Consider the following 24,912-nt stretch of genomic DNA (forward strand, 5'->3'; position numbering starts at 1 on the left):
GGAACCTTCCGTGCCCTGCATGATTTCAAACCATGACGTCTTAGTGACCATGGAAACAGTGGTCCCAGCTCTTTTCAGGTCATTGACCAAGTCCTGCCGTGTAGTCCTGGCCACCTTTCTCTGCATCATTGAGACCCCACCAGGTGATATCTTGCATGGGGCTCCACTCCGACTGAGATTGACCGTCATGTTTAGCTTCTTCCATTTTCTAATGATTGCTCCAACAGTGGACCTTTTTTCACCAAGCTGCTTGGCAATTTCTCCAGAGCCCTTTCCATCCTTTGTGGAGTTGTACAGTTTTGTCTCTGGTGTCTTTGGACAGCTCTTTGCTCTTAGCCTTGCTGAATGTTTGGGTCTTACTGATTGTACGGGGTGGACAGGTGTCTTTATGCAGCTGCACAGGTGCATCCGATTCAGGATAATACAGTGGCGTTGAGGACTTTTAAAGGCGGACTAACAGGTCTTTGAGGGTCAAAATTCTAGCTGATTGACAGGTGTTCAAATACTTATTTTCAGCTGTATCACACAAATTGTTAAAAAATCATAGATTTTGATTTCTGGATTTTTCTTTTTAGGTTGTCTCTTGTACAGTGGACATGCACCTACTGTGAAAATTTCAGACCCCTCCATGATTTCTAAGGGGGAAAACTTGCAAAATAGCAGTGTGTTCAAATACTTATTTTCTTGACTGTGTGTGTATATATATATATGTATATATATATATATATATAGTTGTATTCAAATATATGTAAAAAATATGTTGCATATTTATTTATAAAATATATATATATACCTTTTATATATATATTATGTAATAAATATATATACACACACATTTTATATATATATATATGTATATGTATATATATATATATGTACATATGTATATATATATGTATATGTATATATATATAAAATAAAGTACTATCTAATCTAATATATATATATATATATATATATATATATACATACAGTCAAAAGCATACAGTGGACATGCACCTACTGTGAAAATTTCAGACCCCTCCATGATTTCTAAGGGGGAAAACTTGCAAAATAGCAGTGTGTTCAAATACTTATGTTGAATGTGTGTGTATATATATATATATATGTATATATATATAGTTATATTTAAATATATGTTGCATATATATTTATAATATATATATATACCTTTTATATATATATTATGTAATAAATATATATACACACACATTTTATATATATATATATGTATATATATATATATATATATATGTGTATATATATATATATGTATATATATATATAGAAAATAAAGTACTATCTAATCTAATATATATATATATATATATACACACATACAGTCAAAAGCATACAATAGTCTGTATGGACAAAAAGTTGTGAGCATTTGACAATAATAATATTGAATAGTTGACAAGTTGACATTATCTGTGAACAAAATAAGCACCGATGTAAATGTAACATTTACTGTATTTTTCGGACTATAAGCCACTACTTTCCCCTCACACTTTCATTGTTGTCTCTTCCAAAATGTAGTGGGCGTGGCTTGAATATTGATGTGCTCAATAGACCGGAAAATGCGGTAAAAGTTAAAGTACTAGGTGCGGCGAAATTATTCTCTGCATTTGACCCATCACCCTTGTTCACCCCCTGGGAGGTGAGGGGAGCAGTGAGCAGCAGCGGTGGCCACGCCCGGGAATCTTTTTTGGTGATTTAACCTCCAATTCCAAGCCTTGATGCTGAGTGCAAAAGCAGGGAGGCAATGGGTGCCATTTTTTATAGTCTTTGGTATGACTCGGGCCGGGGTTTGAACTCACAACCTACCAACAATGCAAGTAACCCTTTTAAAGGGTATTTTTTTCATTCCTGTATTTTGTACTATTGTCAGTGGAAGGTGAGTAACTTATGATCCAAAATAGGTAAACACATCAAAAATAAAGTCAAATCTTAATAATACCCTCATTATGTTGCAAATTGGAAGTGAAGTGAATTATATTTATATAGCGCTTTTCTCTAGTGACTCAAAAGCGCTTTACATAGCGAAACCCAGTATCTAAGTTACATTTAAACCAGTGTGGGTGGCACTGGGAGCAGGTGGGTAAAGTGTCTTGCCCAAGGACACAACGGCAGTGACTAGGATGGCGGAAGCGGGAATCGAACCTGCAACCCTTCAAGTTGCTGGCACGGCTGCTCTACCAACCGGCTGCTCTACCAACCGAGCTATACCGGGGTAGTTTTGTCTTTTTTGTTGCCAATTTAAATTATATAAATACTTTTAATGCTTTTTAAGGCATTTAATTTTCACTAAATAATCAATCAATCAATCAATGTTTATTTATATAGCCCCAAATCACAAATGTCTCAAAGGACTGCACAAATCATTACGACTACAACATCCTCGGAAGAACCCACAAAAGGGCAAGGAAAACTCACACCCAGTGGGCAGGGAGAATTCACATCCAGTGGGACGCCAGTGACAATGCTGACTATGAGAAACCTTGGAGAGGACCTCAGATGTGGGCAACCCCCCCCCCCCCCCCTCTAGGGGACCGAAAGCAATGGATGTCGAGCGGGTCTAACAATAACTCACTGGAAGGCGAGCAACTTAATGATCCTAAATAGGTAAACTCTACATCAAAAATAAATTCAAGTCTTAATAATACCCTTATTAAAATTCCAAATGGGAAAAACGGAGTAGTTGTCCTCTGTGTTTTTTTTATACACTTTGATTTCTATTTTACTGTTTTAATTGATTTTACCCTTTAAAATAGTTTTTAATCATATTTGTTTTTATATTGTTTTTATTCTTTGGCTTTTAACACTATGTGAGTTGTGTGGTTCTCTGTTGTCCTCTGTGTTTTTTATACACTTTGATTTCTATTTTACTGTTTTAATTGATTTTACCCTTTAAAATAGTTTTTAATCATATTTGTTTTTATATTGTTTTTATTCTTTGGCTTTTAACACTACGTGAGTTGTGTGGTCCTCTGTGTTTTTTTTATACACTTTGATTTCTATTTTACTGTTTTAATTGATTTTACCCTTTAAAATAGTTTTTAATCATATTTGTTTTTATATTGTTTTTATTCTTTGGCTTTTAACACTACGTGAGTTGTGTGGTCCTCTGTTGTCCTCTGTGTTTTTTATACACTTTGATTTCTATTTTACTGTTTTAATTGATTTTACCCTTTAAAATAGTTTTTAATCATATTTGTTTTTATTGGTTTTATTCTTTGGCTTTTAACACTACGTGAGTTGTGTGGTCCTCTGTGTTTTTTATACACTTTGATTTCTATTTTACTGTTTTAATTGATTTTACCCTTTAAAATAGTTTTTAATCATATTTGTTTTTATTGGTTTTATATTTATTTTTTTTATTTTTTTTACAGTACTTTGGAAACGTTATTGTTGTTTAAATGTGCTATATAAATAAAGTGGATTGGATTGGATTAGTTGCTTTGTCTTTTTTTGTAGCCAATTCAAATTATATGAATTGTTTTTCATGCGTGGCAGTATAGCTCGGTTGGTAGGGTTCCCGGTTCGATCCCCGCTCCCGCCATCCTAGTCACTGCCGTCGTGTCCCTCGGCAAGACACTTAACACACCTGCTCCCGGTGCCACCCACACTGGTTGAAGTTGAACTTAAATATTGGGTTTCACTATGTAAAAAAAAAAAGCGCTATATAAATATAATTCACTTCACAATGCTTTTTTTTTTATGCCATTTTAAGGCCTTTAATTTTTCGCCGAATCTATTTAACGCGTCAACAATGAGTACTGTTGACTGTCCAGTATCGGGGTCACTCATTGGCTGAGGCAGCATTACTATGTTGCCTATGACCAGTGTGAAGGTGACTCAATATTAGGGCTGTGGGTTCCATTCTTGGGGGTAACTATTGGATTCATACATACTTTTTTAATAACATTGAGTGCCAGTTCTATGAGTTAGTACGCTCTTCCATAAAATAGATGAACAAACGGCTGTGATAAAGTTATATATTACTTCCAAGAAAAGTTTGGTTTGATAGAATTCTACCTATACATTTAATAAAGTCAAATACAAATAAGGCAAGAAGAGAAGTATCCAACACTTCTTTTTCCTAAAGTAAATGTGTACAGCAGATCTACATCAGGGGTCACCAACACGTAAGGACCAGATGAGTCGCCCACTGGCCTGTTCTAAAAATAGCTCAAATAGCAGCACTTACCAGTGAGCTGCCTAAATTTTTTTTTTTTATTTATTTACTAGCAAGCTGGTCTCGCTTTGCTCGACATTTTTAATTCTAAGAGAGACAAAACTCAAATAGAATTTGAAAATCCAAGAAAATATTTTAAAGACTTGGTCTTCACTTGTATAAATAAATTCATACATTTTTTTTACTTTGCTTATAACTTTCAGAAAGACCATTTTAGAGAAAAAATACAACTTTAAAAGGGATTTTAGTATTTTTAAACAAATATACCTTTTAAATTCCTTGCTCTTCTTTTCTGACGATTTAAAATCGTGGGCGGCATTGCTCGGTTGGTAGAGTGGCCGTGTCAGCAACTTGAGGGTTGCAGGTTCGATTCCCGCTTGTGCCGTCCTAGTTACTGCCGTTGTGTCCTTGGGCAAGACACTTTACCCACCTGCTCCCAGTGCCACCCACACTGGTTTAAATGTAACTTAGATATTGGGTTTCACTATGTAAAGCGCTTTGAGTCACTTGAGAAAAGCGCTATATAAATAGAATTCACTTCACTTTAAGTATTTTTTTTTTTAATTATTGTAAAGAATAATACATTTCAATTTAATTCTTCATTTGTGAAATTATTTGTGAAATATTTCTTCAAACTTATTATGATTAAAATTAAAAAAAAAAATATTCCGGCAAATCTAAAAAATCTTTAGAATCAAATTTAAATGTTATTTCAAAGTATTCTGAATTTCTTTTGAAATTTTTGTTCTGGAAAATCTAGAAGAAATAATGATTTGTCTTTGTTAGAAACATAGCTTGGTCCAATTTGTTATATATTCTAACAAAATGCAGATTGGATTTTAACCTATTTAAAACATGTCATCAAAATTCTAAAATTAATTTTAATCAGGAAAAATGACTAATGATGTTCCATAAATTCTTTTTTTAATTTTTTCAAAAAGATTCAAATGAGCTAGTTTTTCCTATTCTTTTTTCGGTTGAATTTTAAAGAGTCGAAATTGAAGATAAACTATGTTTCAAAATTTATTTTCGATTATTTCCTGTTTTCTCCTCTTTAAAACCGTTCAATTATGTTTTTTTTTCATCATTTGTTCTCTACAAAAAAACCTTCCGTAAAAGGAAAAAAAATGTATGACGGAATGACAGACAGAAATACCCATTTTTTTCATATATACACACCGGTATATACATTTATTTATTAAAGGTAAATTGAGCAAATTGGCTATTTCTGGCAATTTGTTTAAGTGTGTAACAAACTGGTAGCCCTTGGCATTAATCAGTACCCAAGAAGTAGCTCTTGGTTTCAAAAAGGTTGGTGACCCCTGATCTACATAAACTATATGTTTGAGTGGCTGGACAAACCTGACTAAAAAAAAATAAATAACTATTTTTATTTTTTTTAATTGATTAAAAGAATCTCTACAAGTAAGAAATGTGATTCATTAAAAACATGTTTGACCCCCCCTACTGTATCAAGGGTGTTATTTCATGCCTAAGGGGCGCTCATCATGTAAAGATCCTATTTAGAAGGGTTTTTTTATGCGTTTTTTATGTTGCGTTTGCTACTTTGCATCTCCAAAATGTAGCGGGCCAATACAAACGAGCACTTTGGACAGCCGACCTCCAAGTACTGCAAGGAAACTACTCAAGCCTGCGTTACGTCACATTTCAAGTTGGTCAAACTCCAATATTCCATCAGTCCAAGGTGGGAAATCTTAAAAGTAAGGTGCTGGGATCACATTCCTCTCATCTTGATGTTTACAAAATGGACAAAAGCAGATCTCCATTTTCCAGTTTCACTTGCCGGAGCCGTCCCCGGTACTTTTACGTATCCGGTTTCGGTAACGGGTGTGTTTTGGGCTTTGGACGCCGCTGATTATAAAATGACACGTCTTAGTGCAAGTTTGTTGTGCTCTTCGCGACGCTGGTGGGCGGGGAGGGGGGGTGGCGGCGTGGGGGTCACGTGATGCGAGGCGGCTTGGGGAAGAGTGAACATGAAGGCACAGATACTCAAGACGTCTCCCGTCTTCTTGCTTGGTCACGGCCGACATCTTACAAAACCTTGTCCTCTTCGAGTCTAAGACTTCCAACCTGCTGCCACGCCTGGCGCACGTGTAGTGAAGCCCAAACTAAGCTGGATGGATCTCAAAAACTCTTAGCTCTCACATACATACATACACACACACATATATATATACATATATATATATATATATATATACATATATATACACACATATATACATACATATATATATATATATACACATATATACATACATATATATATATATACACATATATATACATACATATATATATATATACATACATACATATATACATACATACATACATATATATATACACATCTATATATATACACACATCTATATATATATACATACATATATACATACATACATACATGTATATATACATACATACATACATATATATATATACACACATATATATGTATATGTACACATATATATACACATACATACATATGTATATGTACACATATATATACACATACATACATATATATACTTACATACATATATGTATACATATATACATACATACATATATATCCTCCATATATACTTATATATACATACATACATACATATACGTATACATATATGTGTGTATATATATATATACACACACACACACACACACACTTTTCCACGATGACGACAAACACACACAACCTACAAAACGCACAGTGTTTCAAAGTCAGCGGGTTGGACAAGGGGAAGATAAAGCAGTGTCGCAGTGCATTCTGGGAGTCGGAGTCCCGTGGGTCAGTACTCCCATTCGTCCGTCTTCATGTCCAGATAGTTGAGAATGTTCTGGGCGATCTTGACCGCATGCTTGCGCGCCACCTTGGTGCCCTCGTCGCCCTGCGGGTCCACGGCGTCGAGCGCCAGCAGCTGCTTGGTGAGCAGCTCCTCCAGCACCATGTAGCTCTTGTCGGCGCGCTTGCCGTCGAAGCCCAGCACCTGGGCCTGGAGGTCCGACAGGCTGCCGAGGACCAGCCACACGGCCCGGTTCGCCGGGTGCTCGCCGGGGCCCGGCTGGCGGGACAGCAGGGTCTCGCGCAGGTCCAGGAAGGTGACCACGGCCTGGACCTCCACCACGGCTCGGCGGCGGGCCTCGCGGATGCAGGGGTTCTTGGCCGTGTCCACCTGGTCCAGGTGCGTGAGGAGGCTCTGCAGCTCGGCTTTGGGCCTGAAGCCCAGCTCGCCCATCATGCAGTGGCGCAGGACGCCCTCGCGCAGGTGCGCCACGTGAGCGCGCACCGCCTCGATCTCGCGGATGGAGTTGTTCTGAGCCAGGTCGTACCTGCGGACACAAAGACGGCGCTGGTTTCCCAAGAACTCTCTCCCTTCTCAGCCGGCGTCTTACCTGCGCGTGTCTTCTCCCTCTCCCTCCAGGTCCAAGTGCTTCAGCAGGCCGTTGATCTCCTCCACCACTTGTTTGCGGTAGTTCCTGATGGCGGCGTGCCCGGACACGTCCAGAGCGTCCAGCTCCACCTGCATCTCCATCAGGAGGCGCGAGAGGTGAGCGCAGCTGTCCCGGCCGCTCAGGCCCATCAGCAGCGCCACCAGCTGGCCGCGCGCCACGCTCACCTTGGCCATCACCTGATTGATGCAGTCCACGGCGGCGTGGGTCTCGCCCGAGAGCGGCAGCGAGAGGGTCTGCCGCTGGGTGCGCCCCTCCATCACCTCCTGCACGGCGCACAGCCGCGTCAGCGCCCGGTAGCGGGCCTTGCGCAGCGGCACCCGGCCTTCCGTCTTCACCTGCGTGAGCCTCAGCACCAACTGCTGCAGCAGCTCCACCAGCTCGTCGTCCATTTCCGCCACGCCGCCCGAGCGCTGCGGCGCCACCACGCGCTCGTCCACCAGCCGCCGCGCCTCGTCGCTTAGTTCCTCCATGGCCAGGCGGGACGGGTGGGTGGCGTTCTCTTCCAGGTAGCGCAGGAGCCCCTCCACCTCCTGCGCCGCCCGCTTGCGCTCGCCCTGGAGCTCGGCTTTGCCCTCCGTGGCCACCTGGTCCACCTCCAGCAGCAGGCGGGTCAGCTCGCGCTCCAGACGCTTGTAGTCGCGGTCGTGCTGCAGCCCGCTGAAGTTGCACACCTGAGACCGCAGGGAGGTGACCTCCTTGCGCACCTCGTACAGACGTGTCATGGCGGGGTGCTGCTGCTCCGCGGGCTGCTGCTGCTGGGGCCCCCCATGATCCATCCTCTTCCCACCATCAAAGGGCTTCCCGAAGAGGCTGCAAAAGAAGCACAACGTGCGGAAGTTGAGAACAATAGCGAGATGCACTCGGTCATCGGGAGAACGTTGCCTGCTAAATGACCGCATGACCTCATTTGGTTCTACGTGTACTTGCAGTTATCACATGTATCACACTCATCATGCTTAATTTATTACAGCATTTGGGAAGCCTGTAGTTGACTTTTGTTGATACAAATGTTATATTTGTATCAACATGTGATAGCAGGGACCCTGCCATTCAAAACTAGGCTGCAACATTACTAATGATTAATATAACTATAGCTGAAGAAATAGTACAATAGCAATAGGAGAGACTATTCATCCCTGAACACCATGGACTTCATGTTAGTTCATGTGAAATAACAGACGGACGGGGCTTTTCTGGGTTGTACTTGTATAGCGCTTTTCTACCTTCAAGGTACTCAAAGCGCTTTGACACTACTTCCACATTTACCCATTCACACACACATTCACACACTGATGGAGGGAGCTGCCATGCAAGGCGCCAACCAGCACCCATCAGGAGCAAGGGTGAAGTGTCTTGCTCGGGACACAACGGACGTGACGAGGTTGGTACTAGGTGGGATTTGAACCAGGGCCCCTCGGGTTGCGCACGGCCACTCTACCACTGCGCCACCCCTAGAACACACACACGCACGCATGCACGCACACAGCAAAATAAGCTAACGTTACGCTAAAAGCTAATTAGCCTTTACCTCAAGCCAGAACTGCGAGCGAGCTGAGCTGCAGTTTAAGTTTCTAGAAGGTCAACGGGCTCATAGTGATGGTAGTAGTACTTGTGACTGGGAAGTGTTTTTTTTACAATTTGGGGAGAGTACGATGTCCGCTGCTAAGTATCTGCTCGACGCTGAAGCATTGACAACATGCGTTCTGAATACGCACTGCTGATTGGCTGTTACATCGCTCTGAATACGCACTGCTGATTGGCTTTGTATGTAACCAATCATATGGTTGTGTGGGTGGGACAATGCTGGGTGCTCAGACAGAGGCAGAAAGCAGAGCAGCTTGTTAAGACTTTAGCTTACAAACTTGTTCGATACACCTCCGAACCGGACCGAAACCCCCGTACCGAAACGGTTCAATACAAATACACGTACCCCATTGCACTCCTTAAATACATACATACATACATACGTACAAAAGGTTGGTGACCCACTTGTGTAGACAAAATCTCTGAGTGTCTGCATAAAGCCAAATGTTTTACAGTAAATTTTGCATATTGATCTAACGTGTCATACCCTGAGACAAGATTAACAATCAAACAGTAACGTGTCACTCAATATTTTCTCAGTTTTATGCATTTTTACGTACAAAATATAAAAACCGCAAATCAAATCGCAACTTTGGAGAGAAACATTTCTCAAAATCGTGCAGCCTGGGTTGTCAAATGTGGAACTAAGAACGGCGACATAATAAGCTCATAGGAGTAAAAAAGGGTGCTCGGTGGGCATGTGGTTAGAGCGTGAGTTCAAACCCCGCCCGAGTCGTAACCTAAGACTATAAAAATGGGACCCATTACCTTCCTGCTTGGCACTCGGCATCATGGGTTGGAATTGGGGGTTAAATCAGCAAAAATGATTCCTGGGCGCGGCCACCAATGCTGCTCACTGCTCCCCTCACCTCCCAGGGGGTGGAACAAGGGGATGGGTCCAATGCAGCGGGTAATTTCACCACACCTCGTGTCGGTGTGACTATCAGTGGTACTTTAACTTTTCACCTTTAACAATCAGTTGTCATGCATCACCACAATTACCGCAGCTCAATTTGCTCGCTTACCGTAAGAGCGTGCAATGACTCTGACGCATGGAGGCGGTAAAGATTAACGGAAGACAAAACAGCACGACGGATTAGGGCTGGGAGATGTATCGATATATACAATAAATATCGCGGGTTTGTCTCTGTGCGATATAGAAAATGACTATATTGTAATATTTGAGTAGATGTTCTCACGCAGCTGCGGGCATTACACTCTCCTCTTTTCTGTGTCTCCTCACACATTCATAAGTCACTTGCCGTCACGTCATACGTATACGTTAGAGATGCACGGATAGGCAATTATATCATCCGCAACCGCATCACTAAAGTCGTCATCCACCCGAACCAACATTTCATCAAACCCACACCCGCCTGTTGTTATATATCTAATATAAACGATGCAAGGCATTAGTGAGGTTTGAAAGTGTAACTCCCTCCAAATATCACAGACACAATGGCTTCCTTGAACTGATTTATTTGAAGGCGTACTTTCCCTTCAAATCCACCGTGAAAACTGTAATAAATAAAGCAGGTTACAAACGTAAAAATAATAACATGCACGGCATGTGGATCAAACATTTTACCAAGTAAAATACCAACAAATGACAAATACCTCGTTGGCCATACCCGGAAGTAGCTTCCTTACATCCGTCGACAGACCGAACAGAACACTTCAAAATAAAAGTATGCCCACATACTGTTTCAAAGAGTTCTGCGCGTTTTTCGTATGTGGGTAACAACATTTAACTATTTAGAATTGGTTGATTTCTATAGGCTAGTAAGGTAAAGTGTTGTAGCTGACAAGTTTGGGCTTTGGTAGAGCAGCCGTGCCAGCAACTTGAGGGTTGCAGGTTCGATTCCCGCTTCCGCCATCCTAGTCACTGCCGTTGTGTCCTTGGGCAAGACACTTTACCCACCTGCTCCCAGTGCCACCCACACTGGTTTAATATGTAACTTAGAAATTGGGTTTCACTATGTAAAGCGCTTTGAGTCACTAGAGAAAAGCGCTATATAAATATAATTCACTTCACTTCACATTTAATTATGTATAATGTAGCGGCTGGCTACGGGGTGTTAGCCAATGACTTTGGCTGGGGGGCGGGACTTCAGGGAGGGATAGGGAAGTGACGTTATAGACAGGAAGTGCGAGTTCGAGTTGTCCCGGGAAAAGCGTTAGAGACATGAGAGCTGTTGTGTGGTTGTATTACATCTTGTGCAATAAAGACAAGACAAACAAATAAGTTGTATGAGCCTACATTCCTGGGATTATTACAATATATATTTCCAAATTGGTTCAACCGCCACCCGCCCAAATCTATTTAAAATCTATTTTTTCGTCATGTCACCCGCCCGACCCGCGTTTTTTTCCGCGGTTGTGACCGCAAACCGCGCATCTCTAGTATACGCCCTCGCCCAGCGGAGAGGTCGTGGCGTGGCTAACGTTAGCTGTGAGAGAAAGAAGGTGCGGATCTCGTAACAAATGAAGGAAGAACTAATTCCCAAGAAAAACAGCATTTGGTCCATCGTCTGGCGGTGGTTTGGCTTCAAGCGGGAATATGTCGAATAGACAACTGTAATTTGTCAAGTGTGGGGGCACAAGCGTTGCTACCCTCTCTGGTCAACAAAGGCACCTTGAGGATTCTAGCAGGAACTCTCATTCAACCCTTCTTCGATTACGCTTGCACCTCCTGGTACCCCAGCACCTCCAAAACCCTCAAATCTAGACTCCAAACATCCCAGAACAAGCTAGTCAGGTTACTTTTAGACCTCCACCCCAGATCACACCTCAACCCAACCCACTTCTCCAAAGTGGGCTGGCTCAGGGTGGAGGACAGAGTAAAACAACTTGCACTGAGCCTAGTCTATAAAATCCGCTACACCTCCTTGATACCCAAGTACATGTCAAACTACTTCCTTAACGTAAATGACTGCCTTACCACAACACCAGGGGGAGCTCCACAAACCACGTTAAAGCCAGATTCCGATCTAACAAAGGTCTTAACTCATTCTCTTTCTATGCCACATCAATGTGGAATGCACTCCCAACAGGTATAAAAGTAAGTGCATCTCTATCCTCCTTCAAAACCGCTCTAAAACAACACCTCCAGGCAACTTCAACCCTTTACTAATACCCTCCTTCATTCACATCCCATCTCCCCGGATTATAAACAACTCAAATGTACTTCTAATGTATATACTTGTTCTTATGCTATGTGAACTCACTATGTTCTCTGCTGGCTGTACATATCCTACTAAATAAGACCTACACTGTTTCAATGTCCACATTTCTCTGTTGATGCAATTGTTGATGACTGAAGTTCTGATATCAACCAAAGCTCCTCATCCCACCCCCCGGACTGTAAATAATGTAAATAATTCAATGTACATACTATGATGATTAACTCGTGTGATGACTGTATTATGTTGATAGTATATATTTGTACCATGAATTGATTAACGTGGACCCCGACTTAAACAATTTGAAAAATGTATTCGGGTGTTACCATTTAGTGGTCAATTGTACGGAATATGTACTGAACTGTGCAATCTACTAATAAAAGTATCAATCAATCAATCAAAAAAACAAAACCAGCATTACTGCTAATACGTAGCATCATTTGAAAAGTCACCTGCTAATAACTTTAATAAATACAGTTTTGGTAAATTGACTTAGTTGTGATTTCCTTCTCTGCATGAAAGTTTAAAAGTAGCATATATTCATGCAGTATGAAGAAGAATGTTTTAATGTAGACACATAGAATCATCATACTGCTGTGATTATATGCATCAGGTGTTCATTCAAGGCTAAGGCAAAATATCGTAATATATATCGTATATCGCGATATGGCCTAAAAATATCGCGGTATTAAAAAAAGCCAATATCGCCCAGCCCTACAACGGATTTAATTTCTAACACATTTCTCTGCAGTTCACTACAAGCCTGGTACCAAATGTTAAAGGGGAACATTATCAATATATACCTTGATGGTGGAGAAAAAAGACCATCTATTTTTTTAACCGATTTCCGAACTCTAAATGGGTGAATTTTGGCGAAATAAACGCCTTTCTGTTTATCGCGCTGGAGGCGGTGACGTCGCCGAGGTAAAACACCCGCCATTTTCAACACATTACAAACACCGGGTCTCAGCTCTGTTATTTTCCGTTTTTTTGACTATTTTTTGGAACCTTGGAGACATCATGCCTCGTCGGTGTGTTGTCGGAGGGTGTAACAACACTAACAGGGAGGGATTCAAGTTGCACCACTGGCCCGAAGATGCCAAAGTGGGAAGAAATCTGCCGCCAGACCCCCATTGAATGTGCGGGAGTGTCTCCACATTTTACCGGCGATGCTAAGGCAGACATGGCACAGAGATGTATGGATAACCTGCAGATGCATTTGCAACGATAAAGTCAACGAAATCACAAAGGTGAGTTTAGTTGATGTTGACTTATGTGCTAATCAGACATATTTGGTCGCGGCGTGACTGCCAGCTAATCGATGCTAACATGCTACGCTAATCGACGCTAACATGCTATTTACCGGCAGTGCTAAAGCAGACATGGCACAGCGATGTATGGACAACCTGCAAATGCATTTGCAACGATAGTCAACGAAATCACAAAGGTGAGTTTTGTTGATGTTGACTGCCAGCTAATCGATGCTAACATGCTACGCTAATCGATGCTAACATGCTATTTACCGGAGGTGCTAAAGCAGACATGGCACAGCGATGTATGGATAACTTGCAGATGCATTTGCAACGATAGTCAACGAAATCACAAAGGTGAGTTTTGTTGATGTTGACTGCCAGCTAATCGATGCTAACATGCTACGCTAATCGACGCTAACATGCTATTTACCGGCAGTGGTAAAGCAGACATGGCACAGAGATGTATGGATAACCTACAAATGCATTTGCAACGATAGTCAACGAAATCACAAAGGTGAGTTTTGTTGATGTTGACTGCCAGCTAATCGATGCTAACATGCTACGCTAATCGATGCGAACATGCTATTTACCGGAGGTGCTAAAGCAGACATGGCACAGAGATGTATGGATAACCTGCAGATGCATTTGCAACGATAGTCAACGAAATCACAAAGGTGAGTTTTGTTGATGTTGACTGCCAGCTAATCGATGCTAACATGCTACGCTAATCGACGCTAATATGCTATTTACCGGCAGTGCTAAAGCAGACATGGCACAGAGATGTATGGATAACTTGCAGATGCATTTGCAACGATAGTCAACGAAATCACAAAGGTGAGTTTTGTTGATGTTGACTGCCAGCTAATCGATGCTAACATGCTACGCTAATCGACGCTAACATGCTATTTAACAGCAGTGCTAAAGCAGACATGGCACAGAGATGTATGGATAACCTGCAGATGCATTTGCAACGATAGTCAACGAAATCACAAAGGTGAGTTTTGTTGATGTTGACTGCCAGCTAATCGATGCTAACATGCTACGCTAATCGACGCTAACATGCTATTTACCGGCAGTGCTAAAGCAGACATGGCACAGTGATGTATGGATAACCTGCAGATGCATTTGCAACGATAGTCAACGAAATCACAAAGGTGAGTTTTGTTGATGTTGACTGCCAGCTAATCGATGCTAACATGCTACGCTAATCGACGCTAACATGCTATTTACCGGCAGTGCTAAAGCAGACATGGCACAGAGATGTATGGATAACTTGCAGATGCATTTGCAACGATAGTCAACGAAATCACAAAGGTGAGTTTTGTTGATGTTGACTGCCAGCTAATCGATGCTAACATGCTACGCTAATCGATGCTAACATGCTATTTACCGGCAGTGCTAAAGCAGACATGGCACAGAGATGTATGGATAACCTGCAAATGCATTTGCAACGATAGTCAACGAAATCACAAAGGTGAGTTTTGTTGATGTTGACTGCCAGCTAATCGATGCTAACATGCTACGCTAATCGATGCGAACATGCTATTTACCGGCGATGTTAACGCAGCTATTCGGCTATGCTATGACAATGAATTTGCTCAATAGCTTCAGTTTCTTCTTCAATACTTTCATACTCCAACCATCTGTTTCAATACATGCGTAATCTGCTGAATCGCTTAAGTCGCTGAAATCCGAGTTTGAATCCGAGCTAATGTCTTGCTGTGGTATTCGCCATTGTTTGTTTACATTGGCAGCACTGTATGACGTCACAGGGGAATGGATAGTCGCATCGCAAGTAGCGAAAGTCAAGCACTTTAAAGCTTTTTTTAGGGATATTCCGGGACCGGTAAAATTTTTAAAACATTTCTAAAAAAAATACAACAAGCCACTGGGAACTGATTTTTACTGTTTTTAACCCTTTTGAAATTGTGATAATGTTCCCCTTTAGGAGTGTCGTTCAATCACTTGATTAATCGATGAGTGCAATAATTGATCTTAGTCGCGATATTTTGGTCAGGTTTTTGTGGAGTCTTAGAGATGAGCGTTACATAAGTGGGCGATGTCCCTGGCTCATTTCTGGATGAGGGCATCCCAAGGACCGAGGAGTATTTCTGTTGCGCCTCCAGGCTTTGTCTGCCTGCCATGCTCGGGAAGCTAGCAGGAAGCCCTCCCCGGTGGGTCACACGGCACACACCCTCCGCCGTGACACATCCGTTCCCGCTTTGCTGCATTATGTCACCCCCCCCCCCCTTCGGTCCGCACACCTGCACACCCGCACATGCACACATCCGCAAACATGGCGACAGCTCACCTCTTCAACACTCCGAACACATTGGCGCACATCTTTAACTGGACCGCCTTCCCATCAGGTGGAGCTCGGCGACGTTAGCGAGGTGTTCGAAAACGAGCACTAAAAAAGAAAACACAAAAGGTGTCCTTTTTTTTTTTTTTTTTTTTTATAAAATAGGGAGCGACGCAGCTGTGCTCAGCATCAGCACCACTGCCGAAGCCCCGCCCACAATGCCTACGTCACGGAGGGCAGACAGCACACGCACATATGACATTTGAACTGCCACAAAGCGACACCCGTTTGCTGCAAAAGGTTTTTTTTTTTTTTTTAGTTACGGAGCCGAGAGACGTCGTTAACCCAACTTTTGAGCACGGTTCTTACCTGCAGAGCCAGCGTGCAGCCATTTGGCGCGTGGAGGTGACGTGCGCAGCTTCCTCGAGCAAAGCTAACCATTAGCTTCCCGAGCTAGCCCCCCCTTTTTTTTGCCTCGTCGCCCACAAGGAGGAGCTAACACGGAGTTTGTTTTTTTTGTTACTCCTCTCGAAGTGGCCGGCGTTTATGCTACAATAAATGAATATTAATACTTAATGTATGGTTGGTTGTTTTCTTTCCGAGCAGACGCCAACGTCGTCACGTTTGGTTTGGCTTTGTAATTGTAAGGTTGCCAACCAGAATAGCGCCTTCTTTTGAGCACCCGGACGTGCCGTTACAGATAAAGCCAGGGCGGGACGATGTTAAGTGTTTCCTACCCCACCAACCGCTTTTAAATTCGACTTCCCCAAATTCAACACAAAGTCAAAACATCTCAAAGCGTCGAATAACGTATCTAGATAAGAGCGCCATGTAGAGAATACATTCGCGAGTGAACACGCCCATTTTTCGTCCGGGCGTACACGGTGAGTATTCGAAGCGCACCTTTTCTGTCCGTCACGTGACCAGATCCCTGCTGCACCCGGGGGGAGAAGGACGCCGGTGTCGTTAAAGCCATGAGCCGCTGACCTGGAACTAAGCCACGCAACGGCGGCGTGCTGACGTGCGCTGCTCTTCGTCTTTTGAGTGTCTTTGTCGTCATGGCCGTGAGAGCCGCCGCGGAGGGTTTGACGTGGCGCCGCTTCAGTTGTTTACGCCTGCAAAGTGTCATGGCGGAGGTCGGCCGGCGAGAGTGCGGCCAAGTGGCGAGCCAACAAGACGCAGGCCCTCAGGTTCGTACTATACACGTGTGACGTCAGGTTCGTACTATACATTTGTTTCCGATGACGGCGCAACCGTCCCCCAATACATGTTTCCGATGACGTCACAACCGTCCCCCAATACATGGGTTTCCGATGACGTCACAACCGTCCCCCAATTCCCTTGTCCGCCATCTTGTGTGTCCAAACAAACACTCGGAACCAAGAATGCCTCCGTTGTTATTTTTGTGAGAACCGCCAATTCAGGACAAAGAACAACAAAGTACTACGACATCCCCGAGGTTATAGTAAAGCAGGGAAAAGAAACCGAGCGACTGTCGACAGAAAGGCGCAACCTGTGGCTAGCCAGAATCAATCGGGTGGGATTTACCCCTGATCCAGCAAAACGACATTATAAAGTTTGCTCTGATCATTTTGTAACAGGTACTATAATTATGTTGCTCTCTGTATCGATGATAACTTGTGTTATGGTTAGAATAAATGTGAAAATATAGGAGGAACTACTCTCCCGTCCAAAGGCAAAACCTAGTAACTCACGTCTAGTTGATTTTGAGAAAACAAAGGAAAACCAAATCTATCTTGATCAATCAATCAATGTTTACTTATATAGCCCTAAATCACTAGTGTCTCAAAGGGCTGCACAAACCGCTACAACATCCTCGGTAGGCCCACATAAGGGCAAGGAAAGCTCACACCCAGTGGGACATCGGTGACAATGATGACTATGAGAACCTTGGAGAGGAGGAAAGCAATGGATGTCGAGCGGGTCTAACATGATACTGTGAGAGTTCAATCCATAATGGATCCAACACAGTCGCGAGAGTCCAGTCCAAAGCGGATCCGACACAGTCGCGAGAGTCCAGTCCAAAGCGGATCCAACACAGCAGCGAGAGTCCCGTTCACAGCGGAGCCAGCAGGAAACCATCCCAAGCGGAGGCGGATCAGCAGCGCAGAGATGTCCCCAGCCAATACACAGGCAAGCAGTACATGGCCACCGGATCGGACCGGACCCCCTCCACAAAGGAGAGTGGGACATAGAAAAAAAAGAAAAGAAACGGCAGATCAACTGGTCTAAAAAGGGAGTCTATTTAAAGGCTAGAGTATACAAATGAGTTTTAAGGTGAGACTTAAATGCTTCTACTGAGGTGGCATCTAGAACTGTTACCGGGAGGGCATTCCAGAATACTGGAGCCCGAAATGAAAAAGCTCTATAGCCCGCAGACTTTTTTTGGGCTTTGGGAATCACTAATAAGCCGGAGTCCTTTGAACGCAGATTTCTTGCCGGGACATATGGTACAATACAATCGGCAAGATAGGATGGAGCTAGACCGTGTAGTATTTTATACGTAAGTAGTAAAACCTTAAAGTCACATCTTAAGTGCACAGGAAGCCAGTGCAGGTGAGCCAGTACAGGCGTAATGTGATCAAACTTTCTTGTTCTTGTCAAAAGTCTAGCAAAGATCTACAAAGTCATCAAACGTACAGATGTTTTCTTGAGCTTCCATTTTCTTGCCGATTGAGCCATGGATTGAATCCGCTCTCATGAACGTGTGCCCTTTCTCCGGATATTTTATCACAATCTCGGGTGGGCCCCATTCTGTGCTTGCACATTGGGCGAGAGCCGTGTACAGCGTACAGTTTTTTATTTTGACCTCCACAGTTATCTGCCCAAAAGAGTATGCAAGGGGAAGAATCAAGAACAATACATTTAAAGGGGAACATTATCACCAAACCTATACAAGTGTCAATATATACCTTGATCCATCCATCTTCTTCCGCTTATCCGAGGTCGGGTCGCGGGGGTGGCAGCCTAAGCAGGGAAGCCCAGACTTCCCTCTCCCCAGCCACTTCGTTTAGCTCTTCCCGGGGGATCCCGAGGCGTTCCCAGGCCAGCCGGGAGACATAGTCTTCCCAAAATGTCCTGGTTCTTCCCCGTGGCCTCCTACCGGTTGGACGTGCCCTAAACACCTCCCTAGGGAGGCGTTCGGGTGGCATTCTGACCAGATGCCCGAACCACCTCATCTGGCTCCTCTCGATGTGGAGGAGCAGCGGCTTTACTTTGAGTTCCTCCCGGATGCCAGAGCTTCTCACCCTATCTCTAAGGGAGAGCCCCGCCACACGGCGGAGGAAACTCATTTCGGCCGCTTGTACCCGTGATCTTATCCTTTCGATCATGACCGTAGGTGAGGATGGGAACGTAGATAGACCGGTAAATTGAGAGCTTTGCCTTCCGGCTCAGCTCCTTCTTCACCACAACTGATCGATACAGCGTCCGCATTACTGAAGACGCCGCACAGATCCGCCTGTCGATCTCACAATCTACTGTTCCCTCACTCGTGAACAAGACTCCTAGGTACTTGAACTCCTCCACTTGGGGCAGGGTCTCCTCCTCAACCCGGAGATGGCACTCCACCCTTTTCCGGGCGAGAACCATGGACTCGGATTTGGAGGTGCTGATTCTCATTCCTGTCGCTTCACACTCGGCTGCGAACCGATCCAGCGAGAGCTGAAGATCCCGGCCAGATGAAGCCATCAGGACCACATCATCTGCAAAAAGCAGAGACCTAATCCCGCGGCCACCAAACCGGAACCCCTCAACGCCTTGACTGCGCCTAGAAATTCTGTCCATAAAAGTTATGAACAGAATCGGTGACAAAGGACAGCCTTGGCGGAGTCCAACCCTCACTGGAAACGTGTTCGACTTACTGCCGGCAATGCGGACCAAGCTCTGACACTGATCATACAGGGTTAGGAAGGCAGACGGACTCGGGACATGGCATTTAGGTAAAAACATGATTTAATTTTAACTAAAAAAATATACAAACACAAATCGCTCACAGTGGAGGCACAACTTGGGCTAAGGAACAAAGCTAACGCATAAACAGACTAAGAACATAAATCAAACGAAACTTACTTGACATGGCATGAAGCACGAAACTATGGCAAGGCATGAAACAAGTCAGCACAGGGCGACTGACTGGCAAAGACGAGCTTAAATACTGCCTCTGATTAGTGCTCGGGAAGCAGGTGAGCGGGCACCAGAGACAGGTGGACAAAATGAGTAACTAAGGAAACCAGACAAGGGAGTGGAAAAAAACAGGAACTTAAAGAGTCCAAAGGACAAACAGCACATGGCCAAACAAAAACATGATCAAAAGACATGACATTTGATTTATTATTGGTTAGCTTCAGAATAACAATGTTATTAAAAAGAACAAGAGACTTATTATACTCTAAAAATGTTGGTCTTACTTAAAAATGCACACATTTAGTTGTATTCAGTGTTAAAAAATATGATATGGCTCTCACGGAAATACATTTTGAAATATTTGGCTTTCATGGCTCTCTCAGCCAAAAAGGTTCCCGACCCCTGCCCTAAAACTTCCATATCCCTATATAAACTACAAGAAAATCCCCAAAAGGCTTTCTATGTGATTAATGATTGAAAATCTTTATTAATAATAATAATATTACTACATTAGCCTAACACAATTGTTGTTTATTCATTTTAGGAAAACGAGGAGATCTATACGATTTTACCAACCCGGACTGGGCGCCCTCCTTAAAAATGGGACTAGAAGTACCCCAACTCGCAACCTGTTGATCCACAATCATCTAAAAAGAGATATCAACGAGCAAAAGGCAGGCACGAAAAATATAAACGCTCTAAGGCAGCAGAAGGTCTCCTGGAGTTGCAGAGAGGTATGGTCTTGTACCCGACTTTCTTGACTGCAGATGGAAGTAGCCAGTAAAATTTTTCCTGTGTGACTGTCATCTTGACGCTCGCTTCAATGGCAAACAAGACATATTTCGCCAATGCCTGCCATACACATAGTGTCCTGATAAAACCCGACCCGTCTTCTCTGATATGACCCATGGCACCAAACACGGATCAGTTGATCTCTGAGAGTGGCGAACACGAGCGATCAGCACACATTTATCTTCCATTGTAGCCAGTTTAATTTCCAGTACCCATCCACACACAAAGTAATTGTACGCTTCGAGCGAGTTGTAGCCCTTGAGCTCATCCAGAGTGTAGGCATTAACATTGTTCACCAAATAGTTGACAATGTCGGGGTAAGTTGTATCAGGATAACATTTCAAGTCCGTAGTCCATTCGTGCTTTCCCATCTTATGCAGATCTTTATCGCCAATATCCTTCAATTTCTGTAAATACCTGGCTTTGCAAACCCCATCTAGCGTCTGTCTGTAGGGAACTTGAACGACTTCTTTGAAATTCCCCGAAGTGGACGTCATTGTTGCTGCGAAAGTGTGGAAAAATCTTTAGAAAACTGCCGCAGACGAGTAAACAAAGTTTTGACACACAAGATGGGACAAGAAGTACGGGTAATCACCGCTAGCGGAAACCTATGTATTAGGAAGCGGTTTTGGATGTGGATGTATTGTTCTATGATCTGCTGCAAAGCTCACTTTGTGATCCATGGCATTTACAAATGTGGCTGTGACGCCTTAAGAGTCGCGCTGGACAATGAGCTGGCAGTTTGGGCTATTGTATTTTTTTGGGGGGGGGGGGGGTCCTGTCTCTTAAAGACCTACTGAAAGCCACTACTACCGACCACGCAGTCTGATAGTTTATATATCAATGATGAAATATTAACATTGCAACACATGCCAATACGGCCTTTTTAATTGACTAAATTGCAATTTTAATTTACCGGGAGTTTCGTCTTGAAAACGTCGTGTAATGATGACGTGCACGCAAGACGTCACAGGTTTTAGGGACGGCGTGGCGCAGTGTGTGGAGAGTGGCCGTGCGCAACCCGAGGGTCACTGGTTCAAATCCCACCTACAACCAACCTCGTCACGTCCGTTGTGTCCTGAGCAAGACACTTCACCCTTGCTCCTGATGGTTGCTGGTTGGCGCCTTGCATGGCAGCTCCCTCCATCAGTGTGTGAATGTGTGTGTGAATGGGTAAATGTGGAAGTAGTGTCAAAGCGCTTTGAGTACCTTGAAGGTAGAAAAGCGCTATACAAGTACAACCCATTTATTTATTTATTTATGTTTTTAGGAAGTATGAGCGCTGCACACACACACAGCTAAAGGTCGTCTGCTTTAATCGCATAGTTACACAGTATTTTGGACATCTGTGTTGCTGAATCTTTTGCAATTGGTTCAATTAATATTGGAGAAAGTCACAGTAGAAAGATGGAGTTGGGAAGATTTTAGCCTTTAGCCACACAAACACACGGTGATTCCTTGTTTAAAATTCCTGGAGGTGAAACTTTACTATGGATCAGAGCGCGGTCAAGCAAACATGAAACACGACGGAATGTCAACCAGCAGGTTTCGGTGAGAAAATTGCGGTAAAAAGTCACTTCTTACCGGAGAAAAGCTGAGCTTGTGCCGTCCATAAAGCTGCCGTCGACTCCCCTGAGACACTGCGCGTCAAAACACCCGTGGAGACACACCTCCGACTATCAGGTACTGTTAAACTCACTAAAACACTAGCAACACAATTGAAAGATAAGGGATTTCCCAGAATTATCCTAGTAAATGTATCCAAAAACATCAGAATCAGTCCCAATGCAATCACGTTTTTTTTTAAACTTTTTTTTTTTTTAATGTTTGTTTTCTAGCCCGTCGCTATCAATATCCTCAAACACGAATCTTTCATCCTTGCTCAAATTAATGGGGAAATTGTTGTTTTCTCAGTCCGAATAGCACTTTTGGTTGGAGGCTCCAATTAAAATCAATGCGAATATGTGAGGAGCCCCCACACTTGTGACGTCATCGTCTGCGACTTCCGGTAGAGGCAGGGCTTTTCTCTTAGCACCGAAAGTTGCAAACTTTATCGTGGATGTTCTCTACTAAATCCTTTCAGCAGAAATATGGCAATATCGCGAAATGATCAAGTATGACACATAGAATGGACCTGCTATCCCCGTTTAAATAAGAAAATCTCATTTCAGTGGACCTTTTAATTTGCTTTGATTTTTTATTAAAGACCAACTGAAACCTACTACTACCCACCCCTCAGTCTGATAGTTTATATATCAATGATGAAATATTAACATTGCAACACATGCCAATACGGCCTTTTTAGTTTACTAAATTACAATTTTAAATTTCCCGGGAGTTTCCTGTTGAAAACGTCACATTATTGGCTGTAGCGGACATCTTAGCTCAGCACCACATACGGCTAAAAGTCGTCTCTTTTCATCGCATAATTACACAGTATTTTGGACATCTGTGTTCCTGTATCTTTTGCAATTTGTTCAATTAATAATGGAGGCTATAAAGAAGAATGCTGTTGGTGGAAAGTGGTGGATTGCAGCTGCCTTTAGCAACCGAAACAAAGAGAGAAAAGAGGAAAAATAACAATCAAATTAAATACACATTAATATGCAGCACTATACATGCATGTCCATACACAATATAATATAAAGGTGTGCATAATAACAAATATATACTGCACTTAACTATGCTATGCATGAACTTCAACATTTTCTGAAGCTTCAGAGCCATAAATGGCGATTATGTGGTCTCTGTAGCCATCTAGAGGCCAAACTACACCATCGCAGTTGCTATGGCGTTAAATAAACTATGCGTTATTGGAAACGCCGTCAATGAGACTAAATATCTCTCAATTGACCCAAAAACACCTGAACTTAGCATACAATGCACCAAAAATGTGCAGAAGTAGCAAGTCTTGACATTCAGTTCAAATGCTGTAACAAAATAGGACAAAACTTACATTTAGTCGTCAACGCACACAAGGCTGGCTGCCACCATTGATCCAAACCGGCTATTCTGACAAAGACGGGCTTTAAAGGGGAAATGACGTCACAGATTGACCAATCAACTTAACAGCACACAATAGGCTTTCGTACGAATACCCAGAACCCCTTGCAACACTAACTCTTCCGGGACCCTACAATATATATATCCCTCGCTACCACCAAACCCCCCCCATTAATATGATATTTACATGTTTATATAATATGTAACTACAAGCTCCATTCACAGACAGAGTCCCATTGCTTTTATGAGCGTTCGAGCGTGTCAAAAGCCGGAAAAAAAAAAATATATATATATATGTATATTTTTTTTAATTATTTTTATTTAATTTTTTTATTCGTGGCGGCCATAATTCTTTCGTGGCGGGCCGCAACAAATTAATGTGTGGTAAACCCTGATATATGTATGTAGGTATATATATATGTGTGTGTTTATATATTTGTTTATATATATGTGCACATGTATACCTATGTCTGTGTATATATATATATTGTTTAATTTTTTTTAAAGACAATACTGTGTTATAGGTGACTAAGTGTGTACTATTATTATTAGTTTAAAAAAAATGTTTTTTTTTCTCTTTACATTCCAATTTTGGGGTCTTTTTTAGATATACATTGTATGATTAGAATCTACACAACATTTTAGCAGACACGTTATATTTGCAAAAAGTATTGAACGCAGAGTTGGAATATAATTACAACACTTTATGTACATATTTATATACATATTAATATAATATTTACATGTTTATATAATATGTAACTACAAGCTCCATTCACAGACAGAGTCCCATTGCTTTCATGAGCGTTCGAGCGTGTCAAAAGCCGGAAAAAAAAAAATATATATATATTTTTTAAATTCTTTTTATTTAATTTTTTAATTTGTGCCGGCCATAATTCTTTCGTGGCGGGCCGCAACAAATTAATGCGTTGTAAACCCTGATATATGTATGTAGGTATATATATGTGTGTGTTT

At 42.5% G+C, this 24,912-nt stretch overlaps 2 protein-coding genes and 1 long non-coding RNA gene across 6 annotated transcripts in view; 2 read left to right on the forward strand and 1 right to left on the reverse strand.

Moving 5' to 3' along the window:
* Positions 1–3,053: 3,053 nt before the first annotated feature.
* The window catches only part of LOC133542285 (BAG family molecular chaperone regulator 5-like), a 27,877-nt gene continuing 6,018 nt past the window's right edge, over positions 3,054–24,912 (reverse strand). The window contains exons 1-4 of one of the 4 annotated variants that reach the window (XM_061886271.1): positions 16,366–16,848; positions 16,006–16,104; positions 7,616–8,485; positions 3,054–7,552 (exon numbers count right to left, since the gene is read on the reverse strand). In XM_061886271.1, coding sequence (XP_061742255.1) covers positions 7,012–7,552; positions 7,616–8,485; positions 16,006–16,037 — 1,443 coding nt within the window. In that variant the 5' untranslated portion in view covers positions 16,038–16,104; positions 16,366–16,848 and the 3' untranslated portion in view covers positions 3,054–7,011. Of the gene's footprint in view, positions 7,553–7,615; positions 8,486–16,005; positions 16,105–16,365; positions 16,850–24,912 lie in introns of those variants that run through there. The other 3 variants (XM_061886272.1, XM_061886273.1, XM_061886270.1) reach the window with 3 other exon arrangements.
* The window catches only part of LOC133542284 (kinesin light chain 1), a 242,844-nt gene continuing 234,818 nt past the window's right edge, over positions 16,887–24,912 (forward strand). Inside the window, exon 1 of the mRNA XM_061886263.1 lies at positions 16,887–17,186. Coding sequence (XP_061742247.1) covers positions 17,055–17,186 — 132 coding nt within the window. The 5' untranslated portion in view covers positions 16,887–17,054. The remainder of the gene's footprint in view (positions 17,187–24,912) is intronic.
* Positions 17,284–24,912, forward strand: part of LOC133542290 (uncharacterized) — a 19,568-nt gene continuing 11,939 nt past the window's right edge. The window contains exons 1-2 of the long non-coding RNA XR_009804116.1: positions 17,284–17,597; positions 20,687–20,876. This is a non-coding gene — a long non-coding RNA (uncharacterized LOC133542290). The remainder of the gene's footprint in view (positions 17,598–20,686; positions 20,877–24,912) is intronic.

Source organism: Nerophis ophidion, linkage group LG24 (assembly GCF_033978795.1).
Source record: "Nerophis ophidion isolate RoL-2023_Sa linkage group LG24, RoL_Noph_v1.0, whole genome shotgun sequence".
Lineage (NCBI taxonomy): Eukaryota > Metazoa > Chordata > Actinopteri > Syngnathiformes > Syngnathidae > Nerophis > Nerophis ophidion.